The 21,976-nt window shown below is 30.5% G+C and overlaps 1 protein-coding gene across 1 annotated transcript in view; it reads right to left on the bottom strand.

The window, feature by feature from the left end:
- Nucleotides 1-11,401: 11,401 nt before the first annotated feature.
- Nucleotides 11,402-21,976, bottom strand: part of snama (something that sticks like glue) — a 133,701-nt gene continuing 123,126 nt past the window's right edge. Inside the window, 4 exon segments of the mRNA XM_067286829.1 lie at nucleotides 11,402-14,033; nucleotides 14,035-15,148; nucleotides 17,564-17,723; nucleotides 18,535-18,800. Of these exon segments, the coding sequence (XP_067142930.1) occupies nucleotides 11,841-14,033; nucleotides 14,035-15,148; nucleotides 17,564-17,723; nucleotides 18,535-18,800 (3,733 nt within the window). The 3' untranslated portion in view covers nucleotides 11,402-11,840.

Genomic DNA, 21,976 nt, shown 5'->3' with positions numbered 1-21,976 from the left:
TAAAGATCGATAAATGATACTTTTGAATAAACCTTTTCATTTAATTCTTATTTTCCATTCTGCAAATTAAAAAAAAAATAAAATTATATAAATATAATGTTAAAACTTACAAATCTCGTTCTAAATACAGTTTAATATTATTTACAAAGGTTAAAATCATATTGTCAAGTGTTAGATTATTCAATACGATAGCCTTTTTAAAAAATCTTTTTACCCTGTGGACACTAAGAGGGCCTTTTTTAGCATGCTCACTATGGGTTCGGCCAGGCCCACAAGGGGTCTAGTTGTGAAGATGGAATCCGATATATCCAGACGGACCATCCGAAAAAATTCCTGGAGTTTTTCGGTCTGTGCAGATTCGATCCCGGGTCCCTAGAGCGTGTCCCACCTTAACCGCTCGATCGTCACAATACAATAGTTAATTTTAGAATTTATTTATGAATGACGGGTATATCCCCTTTTCTTTTAGCAAACTAATAATAAGAAATAATGTACAAATACAAAGTAGAGTAAAAAATGAATAGATCTTTTGATTCAGAAACTCTTTCACGACCCCATCTTTAAAGTAAGCTCTTTTTGATAATATAAATTTCTTCTAGCATTCAAACCAGTTATCAAAGCAGTTGCGGAAGACATCGTGACATCATTAAGACCTTTCGTCACTGCAGCATTCGCATTTGGCTTCCATCGATCGTTCTCTGTTGACTAATGTAATACTTTTAATTAATTTATACAGTATAAATTAATTAAAAATCATAATTGCGTAAAGTAAAAAATGTAGGTCAACATGGCCTAAATTTAATTAATCTAAATAAATTTAATGATGTGTAATAATGTTAAAGGAGGGCAATAAATTTCATTTAATACAAATTTACCGTATTTTACGTCATTAAGACGTATGGACATATAAGATACACTATTGTTTCAACGCAGAATATTTAGGGGGAAGTATTTAGTGTATTTAAACTATCCTGCGCCTTTAGCACTTGGCATCATAAAGTTAAACATTCTAACGTTAGCATGCATATTGCTAATTATAATAAAAACATTCATTTGATAGAAGTTAAAGTAGCATTATAATCAACTATAATTATCTGTTTCCTTTGTAATTATAAAGAGAGTCGTCGTCGTCGTCCTCGGAATTATAATTTATTGTTTTCTAGCTTAACGAACGGACATTCCTAAGCGATCTTTAACTATTATTTTATAGAATGATTTCATTGCATCTTCCAAAAAATTCAAATACCTTCCGAATTTTGAGATTAAAGTCCATCTTCAAAATGACACGTTTCTATCTTTTATAGTTGAAAATTTTACTTAAGTATTGTGCGTAAGAAAACAAAAATTATAAATAATATCTGTAATAAAATAGTTTAATTCAATTTTTATCCAGGCTGATGATCTAGAATTAGCGTTAAAATAAAAACTATACGCAATTATGACTACGTTACATAAATTATATAAATTGATAGAAAGAAATTAATTTCCAGAATCAACGACCAAATATTTATTTTGACATCATCACAATTCCGGGCTGCAATTTTTAATTATATTTTTTAATTTATTTAATTTAAAATGTATGCCTCTCGCCTCAAATTAGTAGTGTCTTTACCCTGTATATTATACTTTTTCTGTTAAAATAGAGTCGTTCATCTATCTAATTCCTTTCATGAAAAAACGTTGAAATTAAAATAACAACTTCCGGCTTGCAACGAAAGTGTATGTTAATCGGAGACTCGTGTCCTCAAGATTTCTATGTCTGGTCTCGACTTTCATCTAACTTACTTCATTTTCGAGATTAAAAAAGGATAGACAAACCGACAATAGTGGGAATTTATTTTACAATTTGAAAAATTGTAGCCCAATAATAAAAATGATTAAACATTGCATGAATAAACCAAATAAATTGTGTCTTTAAAATTTATAATGTTATGATAAGGTTGCATATAAAAATTATATTCTTATTAACCTTGTATACAGTGTGTACTGTTCTGTATATAGGCTATAAAGTTAGTGTCTTAATGTTACGCATATTATGTTCTACATAAAATAATACAGTGTATATACTTTCAATAAAAATATTCATATTTATAACTTTACTATAATTTATAAGACTATAGTAATAATTAAATGAACTTCAATATAGAGCTAATATTTATATAGTCATCAGGTTATAGTAGATTTAATAAGAATGTAAATGAATGAATATATGAATTAAACATTAATTAAACATGAATTAAATATTCAATATGAATATTTCCTATCGAGCCTTTATATATTTAAATATATTTAGAAAAAAATTACATTTTTACTTTTTTCGTAAAATAATATTAAATTTATAAATAACTATTACCTGGTATTATACACAAAATTAAAGCTCGAATAAAAGAATATTAATTTCTGTCTTGTTGGAAATGTTTCATGTTAAAGAAACAAGATTTACTTAATCTGGGCAAACATAATATCAAAATATTTTAATGGCGGCTGCTATGACAACCATAGGATATGCATTAACGTTACAACATACAAATTTTTCATTGATTGATAATTAACGAGAAAAATCTTATATAATATTCGATTTTAATTTATTTTTAAGGCGAATATTCTATTATATTTGTTAAAATAATTACATTCAGGACATATATAATTTATTAACATTCATATTAGAATCTTGAAAATCATAATTTACAACATTATCGACTCTTAATTTATATTTCTATAGCCTACTATTTATCATAACTTTACAGAGTATAGGAAATATTCATTTTATGATCACTTATAATCGTAAGTCGAATAGTTTTAGTGAAGTTTTGTGCTTATATAACCTTAAATTGCATAAATAAAATGTAATTTATCCCTTACCTTTTCTTAATCTGAATATTTGATTAATAATTTGATTTTAAAAATATTTAATGAGTTATTGTAGGAAAAATTACAGAAAAGTTTCCATAATTTCCTAAAGAAACTTTGCAACACGATTTATAAATATTTTAATAAGTTTTGACTAAAAAAATAACATATTGTATTTGTAAAATAGGGCTGGCGGAAATACAGCATTAACAACGTTAAAACACGTAAACAGATAATAAAAATATCTTCTCTACTCGCCATGTCCAATCACCAGGAACAAACTATTCTCCACAGCTGAGACGACCTTTCTTTAGAGAAGGGGTGTCCAACCTTTTTGTTTCTCTGGGCCACATTGGAAGAAGTCATGGAGTTTTGGGCCACAAGTATCTATAATATACTTGTGGTCCAATCCTTAAATATACAAGTATATTTTAGGATTAACATGTCTAGATTATAGTAATAAGTATTAAAACTTTATCACGAAAAAGAATATTTAAAAAAATTACTTCTACAGATACTTTCAATTTTTACTTACAAATAGATAAATTAATTTATTATAAAGGAGACAAACAAAAATTTATTTGAAAAACACAAATATTTGTTTTATTTGGGTCTTCTAATTAATAAAAAACGACGAAACACCATTTTAAAGTGCATTTTTATTCAACTAATATATTTCTAAATAATATGTATCCCAAAAAGTAGCCAATGCGCCAAATAATATTTTTTACGCCAAACTAAAAAAGGGTAGCCAAATTTGGCGCAACGTAGCCAAATCTTGCAACGCTGGAAGGAACACTAAATAAAGCTGGAGTTGGGACTCAAAGGATTATACACCCAAATGCAAGGGAAGGAGAGAAAGGACAAAAGATAAAGAAATGAGGAAGATTGGAAAATTAAGGGTCAATATTTGCATAACAGAAGGTCTATTTAACCTTTCTCACTACTTTTTATCTTTCGGCCTTTCTCTCCTTTTCCCGAATTTGGGTCTATAATCCTCTGAGTCAAAACTCCAGCTTTATTTAGTATTCCTGGATGTTGTATAAATTAGTCCCCGTGGAATTTCGGAGTTTAAGTATATATCTAAACTCAGGGGACCGAGACGAGTTCAACGATACCATACTTTTGAAAAATAAGAAAGTTATCATATTTACGATTTATTGCCTTTTACAATGCATTCTACGCCATTTTAGAGTTTTCCACTAGGTGACGCTGCTTGTAGTTCAGTATACGCTTCCTTTTTTTTCTTTTGTTCAACAACTACTGTGAATCAATAACTAGTGACGTTAAACACTGGGCAGCCCGCCGGCGGCTCCCTTCCGGGAGGAATCCGTCGAGAGCACAAACAGTCGAACGCCCACCTAGTGGAAAACTAACTCTAAAATGGCGTAGAATGCATTGTGAAAGGCAGGAAATCGTAAATATGATAACTTTCTTATTTTTCGTTTCCGGTCCAAAAGTAGAGTATCGTTGAACTCGTCTCGGTCCCGAGTTCAGATATATACTCAAAGTCCCGTAATTCCATGGGGAGTAATCTATACAACAGCCGCATTGCTTCCTCATTCACACATTTCAAGTATTTGAAAATATTTCCTTTCCACTCAAAAATAAAACATGTATAAACTTTGTGAAACTTCTTTCTTGAGTTTATGCCGTTGAAATAAATAAATGAAAACATTGTCGGTTTTGTTTACATGTTTATTGGGCCGCATTGGAACTTGCCTTGGGCCACGTGCAACCCGTGGGTTGGGCACCCCTGCTTTAGAGGCTTGCGCTTCTGCCAAATTATGTAAAACAGTAAAAAGTCTAAACGTGTTTTAACGTTGTTAATAACATATTGTATTTTCATAATTATCCACACTATTTTTCACACTTAATGTGACAAAAATACATTTTTTTAGACTTTTTCTTATTACATTTTCACGTAACAAAAATTGCAATATATAATATCGAATTACTTTTTAACAAAATAAAATACACATGTAAACTTTTCAGATACAGTATTCCAAAGTAATCTGTAGCATACATTTGTAGGCTACTGAATACACAATTTAACTGAAAGTTACAATAGATTTTGCTATCATGCTTAGAGTTATTATAAATGCACATTTTTTATTTTACATCGAAGATGTTAGAAATTAAATTTTCGACCGAGTGAAATATATTTCCTGATTATAAGTTAGTTATACATTACAGATTTAGGGACACGTGATCACTCGTGTTTTTAGCGCTAATAGATTATCGAGTTTGTATAGGCCGGCGATATCTATGGACTCACATAACAAGGGCTCTCTTTTTCCACCCTAAAATTGTTTACTGTCTCCATATTTTTAAAAATTAACTTCAATTAATAGCTTACAGTTTATTTATTTATTTTAAATACAAAATGAGATTTTTTTTTTATTGTAATTGCGGCGGAGCGTTAGGAAAACATCTTCCATGTGGCTTACAGAACTGTATTCGTTCTCAAAACTTGATTGATAGATTTTGATTAAACTTTGCGTTTTCCACTAGCCTAATTGCGACGAGGAATCCCAAAATGTAATGAAAAACCGGCAATTACTACATAGGAGGTACAGAGGAGTCAAAGTGACAATGTCTATGCTCGCTGACGTGACTGAAATTCGGGGGAAAACAGCATTGCGCGTACAAAATGGAAAATGGGCACCAAAAACGAACAAAGCAATCGACACTAAGAGAGTGTAAAGACTCGTTTACATTAGTCAAGTTATTTGAATTTAGCTCCTTTGGTGCCATTTTAAGTATCTACTTGATTCATGTTACTTGCTTATACAAATAATATGAACACAAACTTGATTTCAGGTAACTTAATATTCGGAGGAGATGTGAGGTTTGCCGAACGACTGCGTTAGACAGAATGTCGTGCGGTCACGATCCACGTGTGGGAGTGAAAGAAACTGTTAGAAACAGACTTTCATTCGTAACCCGTTTATATAACAAAAGGTGCTTACAACTACGATATACTTTTATCAGCGGCGGCGTTCGAGTCTTCTGGGCCCCTTCTCGAAATCGAATGTCCGCAAGAAAAGTTCTCCGATGTTTTCGCAGGAGTATGATGGCCCCGGGGAGCACTGTTCAGTTTCTCGAGGGAGAGTTCCGGAAGCAGGGACGATTCAGATAACAGGTGACAAATCCAGGGGAGCGGGTGACATTCCAAAAGAGATGTAATCCAACTGCCGAAGATCACGGAAACACACACACTCGTAAGATCGCGAGCCAAAGCTCCAAGAACCAAGAGAACTGAGAGAACTAATAACCGAGAACGTCACATCCTTTTTTGACGGTTTTTATAACTTTCTTTTGAGTTCCAGATCGAACATTCCGATAGGTCGATGCCGACTTGCCTCCGCTTTCCAATTGGTCCCCCCCTTCGTTACGAATTGTAACGAGATCGGAACCCAGGTCGTTGGATGAGTCAACGTCGACGGACAATTCGATTACTATCGAAGATGTTCGATCTAAGTACTCAAATTCATCTATTGTTTCAACCTGAGAAGTCCGACTTTCTCGGAAATTTCTAGACATGTAATATTCATTTTTCGTTTTTACTATTTTTTTCTTGTTTGGCGGTTTATTTTTACAACGTTAATTTATAATAATAATTATTTATTTTCTTCTATACAAAACTTAGAAAAAATTTTCTTATTTGCACAAATAGTAGGCCCACTTCCAAATCTTCACAGAGACGTAAGGATCGCCTACTCGTTTGGCGAGCAACCGTTGATCACACACATCCTTACACACACATTCAAACCTGTCAGTGCTCTGGTTCGATGGAACAAAAAATAATTTATATGTAGTATTACTAAATTTAAAAAAATTTAATTACAAAACGCAGCATTCCGCCTCAATTCTATCCCGATACTATGAAGTCACGCGGTCTCCATGTGGGTCCGTATATCAGGTCACTTGGGGCATGTGCCCCTTTGTCATCGGGTTGTGCCCTTTTCTTAATCCCCAAGGAAGTTTCAAGTTTCATTTTATTTTTAAAGTAGTTACTCATTTTTATCACAGAAAACTTTTTACTAATGACAAAATTAAAATTTGTTCTAGATTGTTGTAATCGTTCGGTCGAGTACCGAGGTACTGTACCACTGTACCTCGATGATGCGGCATCATCGAGTAACGCGATTAACGCGGTATCATCGAGGAATTCAGTGGCGTGCTGTCATTGGAAGCGATGGAAGCGCCGATTCCACCTTCCAATGACCTCCCTTGTATTTTTTTTTTTTTTGTAACTCTTTCCGCCCAGTGGGCACTAAGAGGGCCTCTTATAGCAAGCCCATTATGGGTTTGGCCAGGCCCACAATGGGGCGGCCGGGTGGTGAGGGACGGGGACCGACATATCCGGACGGACCACCCCCCGAAAATTCCCTGGGGATTTTTCGACCCGTCCGGATTCGATCCCAGGTCCCCCAGGGCGGCAGGCTGCTAACCTTGACCGCTCAGCCATCCGGCCGCTCTCCCTTGTATTTTTATAAAATATAAATTTTCATATTTTAACGTACTTTGCATTAATTAAAATTAATATTTTATTATAACCGCATTATGTATCTTTTACAAATTTCTATAACTACATGTGAAAAAAAACGATAAGATTGCTATTGTATATTCGAATAATTCGGTGGCAGAAGGAATGTCGAAACCGGGTCAGTTTCCAATCAGCCAGATTATATAGGCATTGACACATGCGGTTTACGAAGCACCAACCTCACCCGGTTTAGCTGGTAGAAGCAACACACGCATAAAGCTTCTAATTTTATATCCCGGACCGGTTGTGGGCTGTTAGCTGCCTGCCTGCTAGATATTCGGCGCCCTCACCCGATTATGTGAATCACGAGTAACTAGATCAACGGCGGACAACCCCCGGCCCGGGGCCAGCTACGGCTCGCGAAAAGTTTCTATCCGGCCCGCGAGATCTTTAATAGATTATTAAATTGGAAAAATAACCAATTAATAGTTATTTTTCCAATTCTTTGTAATTTTCGAAAACGATAAGAGAAATAAATGTAGTAATTAACTTTTTATTTATTTATTTCATATTTGCAGACTAAAAAAATTACAAGTCACAAGAAGGCGTCAATTAACTACTACGGCCCGCAGAAAAAACATAAAATTTATTCTGGCCCATGTTATAAAAAAGGTTGTCCACTATTAGAGTAGATTTATAACTTAACCCAACCGATAGGAATTTACTGGCATGTTTTTACGATAGTTCTGTATAGTTGACAGGAGTTTAAAAATAATCCATTAAAATATTTGATATATTTATTCCGCGTTTATTCTGCTCTCCCATCTTATATTACTTACGGATTTCAATGATAAACCGGTGATATTACGATTTTAGTATCTCCCATCTGTAAGGGGATGCAGAAAAACGTGTACAATTCTAGTACAGTGTTAAAAAATTAACTGTATACTTTTACAACCTAAATTTAATGAATGAGACGTACAATGGTACAAAAAAAGCTCTAGAATTTATTTTTCCTTAAATTTACGATTTATGTATCGGTTGTCATAAAAATTTCTTTCCGCTTCTTTCCTAAGACTACAGATATTCAAGTACAAAGTAACCGGTTTCAACTTATTTCTACTTAAGTAGTAGTTAAATAATTAAGCGATTAGGGAATTAGAAACATAAATAAAACCCCGATGAAAGAGCCAAAATTTTACTTAAACAGAAGATTAACCGAACCAATCTCTTGCCGAGTACAGTGGGGTCTGATCTCTTCTTAATATTAGATGTAATAAAGACAGAAATTTTTCCAGTTCAATGAGAGTGACCGAAAAGTTGTAAATTTTGGAAATTTCCGTGAACAATTGGTCCTAAAACGAATTAGTTAGAAAACGAACGACGGACAATCTGTTAAGTTTAACATATTTAGATTTTTACAGCTATGGTGAGAAACGTTTAAAATCTACAACAACCCCGTCGCGTCCTTTGATATATACTAGTGATGCGACAAAAGAGGCATTTGACATTGACCGGTATCGGCATCCTCGGGATTTGGCACGCACACACCTACCTGGACCGTCTCTGATTCCATTCATTAGCCACTCGTAGGGAGCTATTTCACTAAGTGGATTGTTTTAAGATTTAAAAAGTAAAGAATATTTTGTTATTTTATGTATGTTTCTTCACAAAGTTATATTTAATTATAAGTTTCTTTAAAAGTATATTCATACAATTGAAGAACTTTTTGTACTAGGTATGTATATTCGTCACACATTTTGTTTTACCAAGTAAGTTTTTCTGATAATTTTAATTTTAGCCCTTATATCTTGGCTAGTGATTCAAAAATTTATTTTAAAAAAGTTTTGGTTCAAGACCAATATAATGAAAAAGAAAACATTATTAAAAGAGAAAGACCAATGCCTAAATTAAATATAAATACGTCAACAAAAAAACTTCGACATTTTGACGATAAAATTTATGACGAATGACGATCCTTTCGTAAAATTGAAGCAATTTGGAAATCAACGCGGAATAGAATTTAACATAATATAAAATAAATATTGAAAATTATAATAAGATGATTACGATTAATAGATATATCTAAATTAATAGATGTTATGTGTTTTTTCTCAAAGCAAGAATTGGCATTTAGAGGGCGTAGGGAATTTATTGAATCTAATAACGGAGGTAATTATATTGAACTTTGTTATATATTAAGTACGTCGGATAATCTATTAAAAATACATTTAAAGAAGTATACGGTTGTTACTGGCTTATCGAACGAACGAATACGAACGGGCCCTGACGCACAATTAATTGATTGCCCCTGTAAGTCGGCTTCTTACAGAAACACAGCTTACCTATCATCAAATATCACGGCACGCCACTGGAGGAATTAACTAACTGCGTTAATCAAGAAATACCTGTTTATACAGTATATATATTGTATATTTTATATAATGTGCTGTAAGGGTGCCGGTGTCCCGTTTTTTACTTTCCCAGCTGTTATATATGAGGGCAAGTATGGCGATCGAGCAAAAAATGCCCAAGATTTTCGCACTTTTGGACTCAGTGGACGTTGAAACCTCGAGAAATAAAAAAACTGGGGGGTGGGGTTCTTTACATATGGTTATTTGTGTATTAGGGAGTTGATGCTATTAAATTTTGGTGGTCGTGTGCCTTATCTCGAGTAAGATCGGACTTAATAACGAGTACAATCGTCATTAGCATTTACAACTGTGCTGGAATTTTCCCTCTTCTAGAATTTTTCTTCGAAAACTTAATAAAATTCGCGCGATTAGTAATTTGGTCCGTATGATTTTAATTGGGCCATTTTATTATTATTATTATTATTATTATTGATATTTTTCTTATCAGAAAGTATCATAACTACTTTAAAATTTCAAATAAATATTACGAATAAATGAATTATAAGGCAAACTATTATAAGGCAATTTTGATTATCTTTTTCATTAAATCAAAATAAGCAGTCCACATTTTTTTTTTTTTTTTTTTTTTGTTATGATTAGAAAGTATTATGAATGATCGATTATGACTGTTTTTAACAACAAATTAAATGTCTAATTATGATCGCTAGTAATAAACCAGAGCTTTCTAAATTGCTAGAGATTTTTTAAAGTTCTACTGAATAAGACGATCTGATTTTATATTAAAATATTCATATTTGTTTTCATAATTATTAGAAATTCACCCATTCCATACTATGAAGTTTGAATAGATTCCAAATATTTTGAAGCAGTTAGCAATTTAAAAAATACAGTATAATTATATACTCTAATCATAATCTGCGTTACTATCTTCCAAGCAAAACTTTTCTTAAACGCTTCATATGCAATTTTGATGGCTGCTTTCACTTGCTGTTGCTGAAGTTGGTTTGTTTTATAGCACAATTTATACAGTATATCAGTGTTTAGCAATATGAATATAATTCTGTGAGAATTGTTTACACAATAAAAATAACTTACTTTTTATTTAAAATTTAAATCATTTTAACGATTAAAATCAATTTATTAAAAAATTATTGGTTTAAACTGCAAATAAATATGTCCTTCGAATTAAATTCTATATATTTGAATAGAAAAGTTGACACATCTTGTGCAATTAAAGTATGTTATCTTACTAAAGAAACGTAAAATCCACTTTTAATTCCATATATCTAACTCATTTTTTACATTGGTTTTCACATAGTTTTACGAACATTCGTGAATATCGTATTTTTGAACGAAATATCTTCACGAATATGTATTTTATTTATTATTCTTTGCATTAACTTGCAAATATCAGTTTGAAATCATGTACTGTACGTAATACAAAAAACATATATGACAATAAGAATACGACTCTCTTTGTTATATATATGACAGCCAGCTAAAAATTATTTCAGTAATATTAAATAAATTTGATTAAGCAATGAATTTTAAAAAAAAAGCTATTTTTGTCTTTTGAAATTTATATTATTAATTTAAAAATTCAAATGAACTATTGAAAGTGGTTTTAGTCAGTTTATCAAAAAAATTACTTTCTATTTCAACGGATCAAATAATAAAATGACGATTTTTTCTTTTTTGTCAAAACATTTATTTACACAATTTTCTACAATACAATATTAATAAGAATGCATTTGACATTCCCATATGCCAACCGCTGCCTTTACAAATGAAATGAATTTTATATATACTACACATATATAAAATTCAACCGAACAAAATACTGCATTTATTCACTCGTAAGACGATTTCATTTATCAAAGTCACTTGCAATTTTCATGAGAAATTAATGGCCACGTAAACTATGTTTTGTACATATAATTTTGTATATTACTAAAAGAATATTAATGTTAGAGAATCTTTTAGACTCGCATATCGGCACAAAATCAACTCATACACAACTTGTGTAACACAACCAATATGTGTGTCGATTCTTTTTCCGTGTAACGTGTCCAAAATCACGCATTATAATGTAAGTATCATAGACGGCATTTTTAAGAAAAAGATCATCTCTCTCTGTATTTATGACTTTTCCTTTTCTTATGTTTCCGCTTATGTTTTTTGTGCTTTTTGTGTTTAGATTTCCTATGTCTTAGTTTTAAGTCTGAATCGGGTGTTTCGCTTTTGTGTCTTTTCGCGGAAGATTTATCGACATCGGAAAAGTTGCTACACGGTGAACTTGCCGAAGAACTCTGTGGACTAACAGATCTTTCTCTTTTCTTCACCTCTACTTTATCTCTATGATGTTCGTGTCTAAAAGCAGCTTGTCTCGCCTTCTCTCTTTCTATTTCATTATCGCTCGTTCTCGCAACGAGAATTTGATCTACATGTTTCCTAGATTTCTCTTCGTTATGCCTTGATCTCCTAATTTTTGCCTCCGCGTCACTACTTTGTTCGGATTCACTAGTTTCGTCGTAATTAGGCTCAAATTTCGATTCGTCGTGTAGCGATTCCTTTCGGTTTCTAACATGTGGTTCTTGGAAACCTCTACTATCGATATTTGAATGCTTTGGTGCTTTCATTCGTTCACTAAATACAGCCTTTTCTTTCTGTTTCATTTCAGTATTGGAGCTATGGCTACTAATCCTTCTTTTCGGAACTCTTTTCTTTCTATCGTCGCTTCTATCTTGTGTGGAAGAGTGGAGTTGTTTATTATCGATGCTTTGACCAGAATCGAAACTTCTAGATCGCGATCTTTCTTCTTTTTCTACATTAACGTTAGATGGTTCTTCTCTATATTTTTCTTTCTCTCTGTGATATGAAACAGAGTTATCTTTATAATCTCTCGACGATGACCTTTCTATTTCTTCTTTTCTTCTTATTTTTTCATCTAAATTAATTACTCGTTTAGAATGAGATGACCGTTTCTCACTGTCGTGATCGACATGCGATTCTCTTGATTTCGATTCCCTTTCCGAACTATCGCTGATCTCACGTTTATGATCATTATGTTCGTATGTTCGTTTTGTGAAAAATGAATTACTGTCGGCAGGTTTTGATCTTCTGGGGGATTTTTTACTAGAAACGTTTCTTGATCTAGAATCACTTTCTTCTTCGTGACTACTTTGTTTTTCTTGATCATTTTCTAAATTAAATCTCCTATCCTTTTCTATTTTACATATAATAATTTTATCTTTTCTTCTAGATGTAGGAAGACTTTTGCTGCTAAATTCTTTCGAACTATCGTTCGAGAATACTTTTTCGGCTGTCATTCCTTCGTTAATAAAATGTTTTAATGATGCTTCATTTTTACTCTTTTCTAAAAATTTGGATCTGTCTAATTTTAATTTCTTAATCTGAGAATTATCTGATAATTTGTCTTTGGAACTGCTGCTTTTCACTTTAGTCGTTTGCACTGATCGTTTGTTCTTTTCTGCAGATATAGTGATCTGAAGCGAAGCTTCTTCAGACTTATCTTTTAATTTTGTTTCTTTATCTGTTGATTGTTCTTTACTTTTTTCTTTATCTTTCATATTGGATACGACTACAACAGTATCTTTAGGCGCTTCTCCGACTCTTGATGATTTTTCTGTTTTTCGATCCATTCCTCTGTAAGTATGCTTCTCTCTGGAAACTGGAGGACCTACGATTGCAGTTTTAAGCGCTTTTTGTAAAATTGCCTTTTCTGCTCTCTGAATAATATCAGAAGACAGCGAAGATCTCATCTCTTTCTGCAAAGAATTGGAATCATCATTTGAAGATTTTTCTTCTTCTTCAAACTCTTCTCTTTCCCATTTAGATATCTCGGGTAATTCAAAACTTATTTCTGGAGCACTTGCATCACTAACAGTCGGAATCACATCGTGATGTTCCGGTTCTCTAGGAGATAATTCAATTTGTTCGGGTGACAACACTTTTTCATCAGTATTTTCTGCAGTTGTCTCGTTTTCGTTTTTATAAACATTTTCATCGGGATTATCCATTAAGATAATTTTCGGTTCTGCAATAGGTTCAAAAGTAGGCTTAATTTCAGTTTTTTCTTCTATAATTTGTTCTAATGGAGGAAGAACATCTTTCATTAATGCTATTGGTTTAACTTCTTCTTCAATATTAACTTTTTCTTTTAAGACATCAGATTCTTTTGAAACAGAAACATTTTCTTCTAAAACGATTTCATTTTGAATGTTAACTTTGTTACTTAAATCTTCGTTTATAGGAATTTTTTCTGATTTTTCAACTGACTGGGATTTTTGGTGAGATTTTTCGTTTTCTTTTTTTTGCTTTTTTCTTTTTAGTTTTGGTGGGTTTTTCTGGTTCATTCGGATTATGATTTACTTTTTTCTTTTTCTTTTCTTCGCTGTCTTTTTTCTTTTTGTGTTTATGCTTCTTTTCCTTAATTTCATGAACCGGAACTACTTTTTGTTCTTCCATTGTTTCAGTTACCGTTTTTATTTGCGTATCAACCAGCTCAGGCTTATTTGAATCATCCACTAGTTCTCTCTTCTTATGCTCCACTTCGTGCTTAACCTCTTTTTTATTTTCGCGATTTTTATGATGATGTTTCTTGTGTTTAACTTTTTCATCCTTCTTTTTATTTTTAGCAAAATTATCTGCATTCTCTTTTGATTCACTTTCTTTTATCTTCTTTTCTGTATTTGATTTTGATGTATTTTCTCTTCTGTAAGTATTTTCGCTAATTCTTGGTCTTTCGGATTTTTCTAATTCGCGACTTCTTCCCCTGTGCTGAATGTCATCGAATCTCGGATACTCATGCATATATTTATTGTCATACCGCTGGTCGTGTTGTTCATATCTAGGACTATTATATGGATTGTGATATTCCTCATAAACTCTATATTGATCGCGATAATATCTTGACCTATCAGCATAGTGTTCTATAGGAATATTGTGATGTGGAATGGAACCTGTATATGACGCAGGGTATGTTGGATTGTAAAAATTTGTAGCATAATCCTTCTTTTGATGATAGGGCGACCTTGGAATATATCTAACAAAATTTTTCGGAGAATTTGATCTAGAACGTTGGTGCGGGGAAGTTCTCCCTCTAGACCTAGACCTAGATCTACTTATGCTTCTTGATCTTGAATGAGATGATCTAGAAAATGATCTAGATCTAGAACGTAATCTTGAGCGAGATCTAGATCTACTACTAAATGAACGAGAACGTGACCTTGAACAAGAATGAGATAAAGATCGTGATACAGAATGTGGCCATGATTTTGAACTATTATAAGAATGAGATGACGATGAACGCGATCTTGAATGATATCTAGAGTGTGGTCTATGCTGTTGTTCCCGTCTGTATTCTAATAATTCACGAGCAAAATCATCCATAGGATCTCCTATTCTGTTTCTGAAAAAATGAATTATTATTATTATTATGTTGCATTCCTAAACAGAGAAATTTCCATTTATATTACTTATTTTAAATATAATTATCAATAATATTAATTTTTAATGTTTAACAATATTTTACTTCAAAGCTACAAATCAAGGCAAATATTCAGTCATTTGCCAAAAATATTTAATAATTAAATATGATATTTTCCATATATTTTTCTAAGAAATAAAAATCAAATATTTCAGTAAAATGTATGTTTAACTTTGTTTAATGGTACTACTCATTGATCCCAATTAGCAAAAGTCAAGTAATCTTTTTATTTTAGTGAGAATTAACAGTTCTATATCATCAAATATGCCATAGTAAGCAATAAGTAGAAATTATGGCATTTTTTCTCATATCAATAAATTTATTTATAAAATTAATTAAAAAGTTTCAAATTAATCTTTTCAATCTTAATCAAAAAACTTCAATAATTAGAAAATAAATTAGATTAAGTCTTTCATGAAGTATGTGAAGCACATTCATAATCAAAATTTTTAATGTAAATAACAATGGTTTTTCTTTATTGACAATACAAAATTTGTAGTTCAATTTTACATTCCTCTCTAGTAATTCATGTCCACCAATGGCCAAGTGAATAAAACTACTGAACACTGGCAGTTGGTAGTCATTTGGGTGTAAGCCTGAGTGACCATATCAAGTTTTCTGGGTTTTCTTCAAATGTGTAACATCTAAATAGGACCTAATTTTCTATAAAAACTCTTTCCAGGATATACCGGTACACCCTTGACAAATTGCTCTGGTACTGTATTGCCATATCCCATGAAACAAGCAAGAATTCTGAGTAATGCAACTTCTGTTTTTAATGTGTATAAACAATTATCCTATTCCAAAAGTTATACTTTCATACCATCAGATGAAAATAATTGCTTTAAATTATTAAATATTTGATTTTCATACATAAATATTTATATACAGTAAGTCCTCACTTAATGTTATTGATAGGTTCTTAAAAACTGAGACTAAGTGAAACAACACATTGGTACAATAAAACCGATTTTACCACAGGCTAATTGACATAAACAAAATTTGAATCTGTAGGGTATATTTCTGCTCTCAAAAACCACCCTAAAACTTCTAAGACCGAAAACACTTAATATTAAACATTAAAATAAATGTGAGTTTTACATATATTTAAGAAAAATTAATAAAAGCAAGCAAGATAATTATTTAATCAATTTTTGGTGAATCAATACATAACAGCAGTGTTAATGGTGGTGAGTGGTATTGGGAAGGAGGCTTAATTCTTATCACTGGTAATGGGTAAAAATGAGTAATAAAAAATAAACGTTTGCAAAGTAAAATTGTAAGAAGCATTTTCTAGCACAAGCAGTTCAAAAACATACAATTGGCAATTTTAATAAATTATAGAGGGCGCTATATAAATTTAAAGCGATCTGTAAAAACAGGTCAAGTTTGTTTATAATCTACATTGACATTAAATGATGTCTTTCATGTTGTTAATGTGAATACAGGTGGTTAATTGAGAAAATGTGAAAGTATAATAGTATAATAAATGCAAATTATATTAATCAATTTTAAAACAATAAAATAAATCCAATTACTGTATTATGATTATTCTTGTTAGATCATGTTTTCAACCTCCAGAAAAAAATATATTTTGCATTTTTAGTATATGGTCTGATTGATTTGTTGGTCAGAACAACAACCAGATCCTTGTCACAATTTTTCTGTATTTGATTTGAAAAGTTCCTGCCAATAGGCTATAGTTTTATCTCCTACAACAGGAATTTTGTATTAACTAAAAAAATCTCTCTTTCTCAAGTTATAATTTCAAAAAATAAACAGAAGTCATTTGTGAAAGTCATTCAAGTAAACAACTCCATGTGCTGCATATGAAACAAGATGACAAAAACTTTTCTTTAGTTGAAGAACCTTTTATCAGACCAAAGACACTAAAATTACTTCTGCTATGCATAAAAACTCTGTGATCATAATGAAGTGGTAGTATGGAACAAATGATGTATTTTAAACACTTAAATTTAGGTATATTTTTAGAATACATGTCCTTAGAGTCACAGAAGGAATAAGTAGCATTATATGAAAACATGTGCTTATGTTTATAGTTTACATGTGGACAGCATATGTAACATTTAGAATAAGCACATTTTTTTAGTTAGATATATGACAGAGGCTGTTTGGATCACAAGGAGCTCTATTAGGGATATGAATTACTGCAACAATATTGTACTTTAATTATGCTCATCTGTACTTATTATGAACAGATACAAATAATTCAACACAAGTTAGATATAAAGATAAATTATGTAGTTTTATAATAATTCTCAAATTGTACTTTAAAAAAAGCTGTGCTTTAATTACTTTTATAATAATTAAATTTACCTGTCTTTCAATCGCCGAGTTTCTCGGTAGAATGCATCATGTGAATATGGATATATAGAATTGTGAGATGGAGGACCTGTTAGCATAATGGGACCAACACCAGGTGGTGGTGGTTGGGAAGGAGGCACAGATAAGCCATGCATATTCAATGGAGAAGAACCTATATACAAATTAAACTGATATTAAATTTTTGATAATTGTTATAACTGAATGAATCATTAAATTTTTAATAATGAACATTTACTTTATTTTTACTAAAATTACATTTCTAAAAAATATTAATAATTTTAAATTTAATTTTTAAATATAAAAATATACTTTTCTATGTATTACAATAACATGAATTTTTTAATCCTTAAAAAAAATATAAAACAAAGTATAATTTTCTGAAAAATATTGATTTTTATCATAATTATGCAATTATTAAAGCTGTTATCCCATCTGATCTCATGTAAATTGTACTGTATGGTAAAGTATTTGGCAGAGCAAAACAAAACCAGCTTATGTATTCCTTGATAATTATCAATCTCCTGAGTTATTTCTTGTTTTTCTACAGTCAAATCAATACTGTAAAGAACAAGGTTTAAAGACAGAAATAATATTAAAACATGACAAAAAACTTGATAGTGGAAAATTCAAATCACTTTTAAAATGTTTTTGACAACTTAATGAGTGAATACAAAAATGTAATCATTTTAAACAATTACTCATACTTTGGAAAATATTAAAAACTTTTTATTATTCTAGTATGTGATTTTCTTTAAATTACTAAATCCTGGAATGTAATTGCTAAATTTACTAAGATTTCATTTAAGTAATATTTTTTACATAAAAGTTCAAAAATTTTGACACACATAATTAAGCATTCAGAGATTATGCTTTCAAATCAAATATATATATATAATATATATAATAATAATTTGTGTATTAAATTATTTAATGTTAAAAACAGTACAATTATTTTTTATTACCTGGAGGAGGTGGTTGAACAGAATAATTAGGTTGTAATCCAGGTGGTGGAGGATGAGGTCTTTGAATATTTTGTGTGACATATTCTGGAGGAATATTAGTTCTGTGCGTTTGAATCTGTTGACTGTATCTTGACTGAGATGCTAAACTTTGAGGTGGTCCAGCTGATTGTGTTTGATAATTCCGTGAAACAGATTGTGAAGGATTCTGTTGTGCATATCCATATGATTGTTTATATGACAGTTTATAATTTGATGGCTCAGAATTTCTAAACAAAAATATATTTTATGAAAAAATACACAACACTATAACAAAAGATCAATAATAAATATTAAGAATTAATTATTAATAACATTGATATACAAAATAACTATCATAAAAATCACTATCAATACAATACTGAATTGAAATTAAGTGATTAACAAAGTTTTATATTTTAAAATAGTATTCATACAAAAACAAATCTAGATATATCTGTGAATAATAATATGACTATTAAATATGTTTAAGTAAATTTTCAATCCTGTATAATACTTTTGGAAAATAAAATATTTCAGTAAGCTTTATAATTTAATAAAAGTAAAGACATTTAAACTAAAAATTTTGCATTGACATATTTTTAAAAATTCATAAAAATGGCTGTAGGGACATAACAAATCAAAGTTGTTATATTTTATTAATTTTATGTATCGTATGAATATAAGAATTTAAATATATTCTACAAAAATTAATTGCTTAATTTGCCTTACTGCTATTAAAACTCTTGACTAGGAACACCACTTTTATGCAAATAATTTATAAAAATTATGCATTCTTAATAATATATTTACAAACAATAATTTCTAAGAAAAAAATTATAATTTTGTCTATGTTTATTACTGGAAGTAAATTTTCATAAAAGAACAATCTAAATTATTTCTTTCTCACATATGTCACTAGTATAAATGTTGCTCAGTTAATGGTTAGTATCACATGAATAGCAAAATTTTCTTCAGTGAGATTACTTCTATCATGTCTTAGAATGCTTTATGCAATTGAAAAGTTTTTTCAGCATTGGCACTACAAGATGACACTGGCAATGCTTTTAATGCTAAAGTGGCAATTTTTCTCTTACTTTTCCAGAAATTTATAGGATTTATATGCTTAATGTAAAAACAACTCCAAGTTCTTTAAAAGTGCAAAAAACAAATTGCATTGCTGGATCTCACCTTTATTTACAAATTAATTAACTTAGTAGTTGTTCTCTAAATCTGGTTGTTGTGCAGATTTGGGGACAGCTACTAAGTTAATTAATTTGCATGTCTCCTGACGATGGATTTTGTTGTTCAAAAATACTATTGTGTGTTTTTGTAAATAAAGGTAAACTCCAGCAAAACTTTACAGTGCTAGTTTTCTACGTGATATACTCTCTTCAGAAAAATTGAAATGCATATGAAATTTAGAGCTGCTAATATATGAAACAAACACATGAAAAAAAATTGTTGTCAAAAAGTTATTATTTTACATAATTTATTGCAATTTTTGTATTTTATCATATTTTTACCTTACTTTACTGTTGTTTTGTAATAGTTTTTTTTTTGGGGGGGGGATATTGTAATTTGTTGTTTTGTGGATATAATCATCAGAAATTCTGGCTTTACATTATATCTATATAATAAATAAATATAGTAAATAAAGTTTTTGTTATTCTACTCCAATGACTTTTTATAAAATATCTACTTATAAGACTAGTCACTAACCAAATGCCAAAACTCTATCGGGCTAGTTTAAGGCTAATTACTAAATGAATTATGTACCAATTTGGCTCTAGAGGTAAGCATTAGGCGCCATCTCGTATTAACATTAATAATTATAATTTAATTAATTAATTTAAATAATTTAAAACTGCAGGGAGAAAAAAAATATGAGGACGTGGGAGCTGAATGTGTCCCCAGTTGGCATTGTAATAACCATTGATGGTTATAATGTTAGTTTATATATGCTGGAAGGGGAGATCGAACTGGAGGTCCGGATAGCGCAACTGGCAACGCATCTGCATGGTAAGCAGGAGTTGTGGGTTCGAGTCCCACTCTGGGCCGATTTTTTCTCCCAGTAGTTTTAAACTATTTAAATTAATTAATTTAATTATAATTATTAATGTTAATACGAGATGGCGCCTAACTGGTACGTAATTCATTTAGTAATTAGCCTTAAACTAGCCCAATAGAGTTTTGGCATTTGGTTGGTGTCTAGTCTTATAATATATCGGGTTTAGTGATACTGTTTATAAATCTACTTATAGCTTAAAAAATACTTGAAATAAATGAAAATGAAATAATTTTATTTACTGTATTTAATTTTCCAATATGATATTTCACAAATTATAATTATATTTAATATTGTATTCAAATATGTTTAAAAATCAACATTTATTTGATTTGTACATGTGCATGAATTATATGGCCATCCCTTAATTGCAGATTAACCACAGATTTATTTCTTTACTTGAAACAACATAATCATATTCCTCAATATTCTTTAAATTTTTTACTGTATTATAATTTAAAATATTTTAAGGAGTTTTAATATTTTATTGATTTATGTATATTATTTCCAAAAAAATTATATTATTCATAATTTCAAAATCATTTAAATTAAAACTATTTTAAGACTATTATATGACCGCATTACATTACTCCAAAAAATTGCATTAAATCAGAAATGTTTAGACAAAACATCCATAAATTAAGTAACAATAATAATTAATAATAAACAAATTAAACAAACAGAATTAAAAAAATGAAATGAAATGTTTATTGGAATAAATATAAGAAAGTGAAGAAGAAATGCTGAAAGAAGTTAATAATGCTAAATTGCTGAAAACCAAAGAAAAAAGAAAGTACATCAAAAAGTGAAATTGACAATACAGGAAAGATTAAAATAATTAACTTGCAATTATTTATTGTGACATCATCACAATGCAAGGCTGAAATTTTGAATCATATTTTTAATTTAAAATATATGCTCTCCACCTCAAATTAGTACTGTAGTGTCTTGCCCTGTACATCATACTTTTCCATAAGTAATGGAGTCATGCTGATCATCTATCTAATGCCTTTCATGGAAAAATGCTTGAAATGAAATAACATGACTTATGGTTTGCACTGGAAGTTTGTATATAGTTAATCAGGGTCTCCCTGTCCATAAGATTTCCATATCTAGTCTTCAATTTCATTTATCTAACACCGTTTGAGATTAAGGAAAGACAGACAGACAATGAACAACAGGGGAATTTATAGGTCTACATTTTTTAAAATTGCAGCCCAATAAGTCCTTCATTGCCAGTACTTTAAGAATATTGAAAGAAAAGACAACAGTAGGAGATCATAATATTGACAAAGAAAAGGAGATTTTAAAGAGAGAAACAGGAGGCTTTTATAAAATGCTTTGTAGAATGTTTCAAAT

This window comes from Centruroides vittatus, unplaced genomic scaffold (genome assembly GCF_030686945.1).
Source record: "Centruroides vittatus isolate TY-2023 unplaced genomic scaffold, ASM3068694v2 scaffold_386, whole genome shotgun sequence".
NCBI lineage: Eukaryota > Metazoa > Arthropoda > Arachnida > Scorpiones > Buthidae > Centruroides > Centruroides vittatus.
Note: the sequence above shows the minus strand (reverse complement) of the source record. Positions and strands in the feature narration are given on the sequence as shown.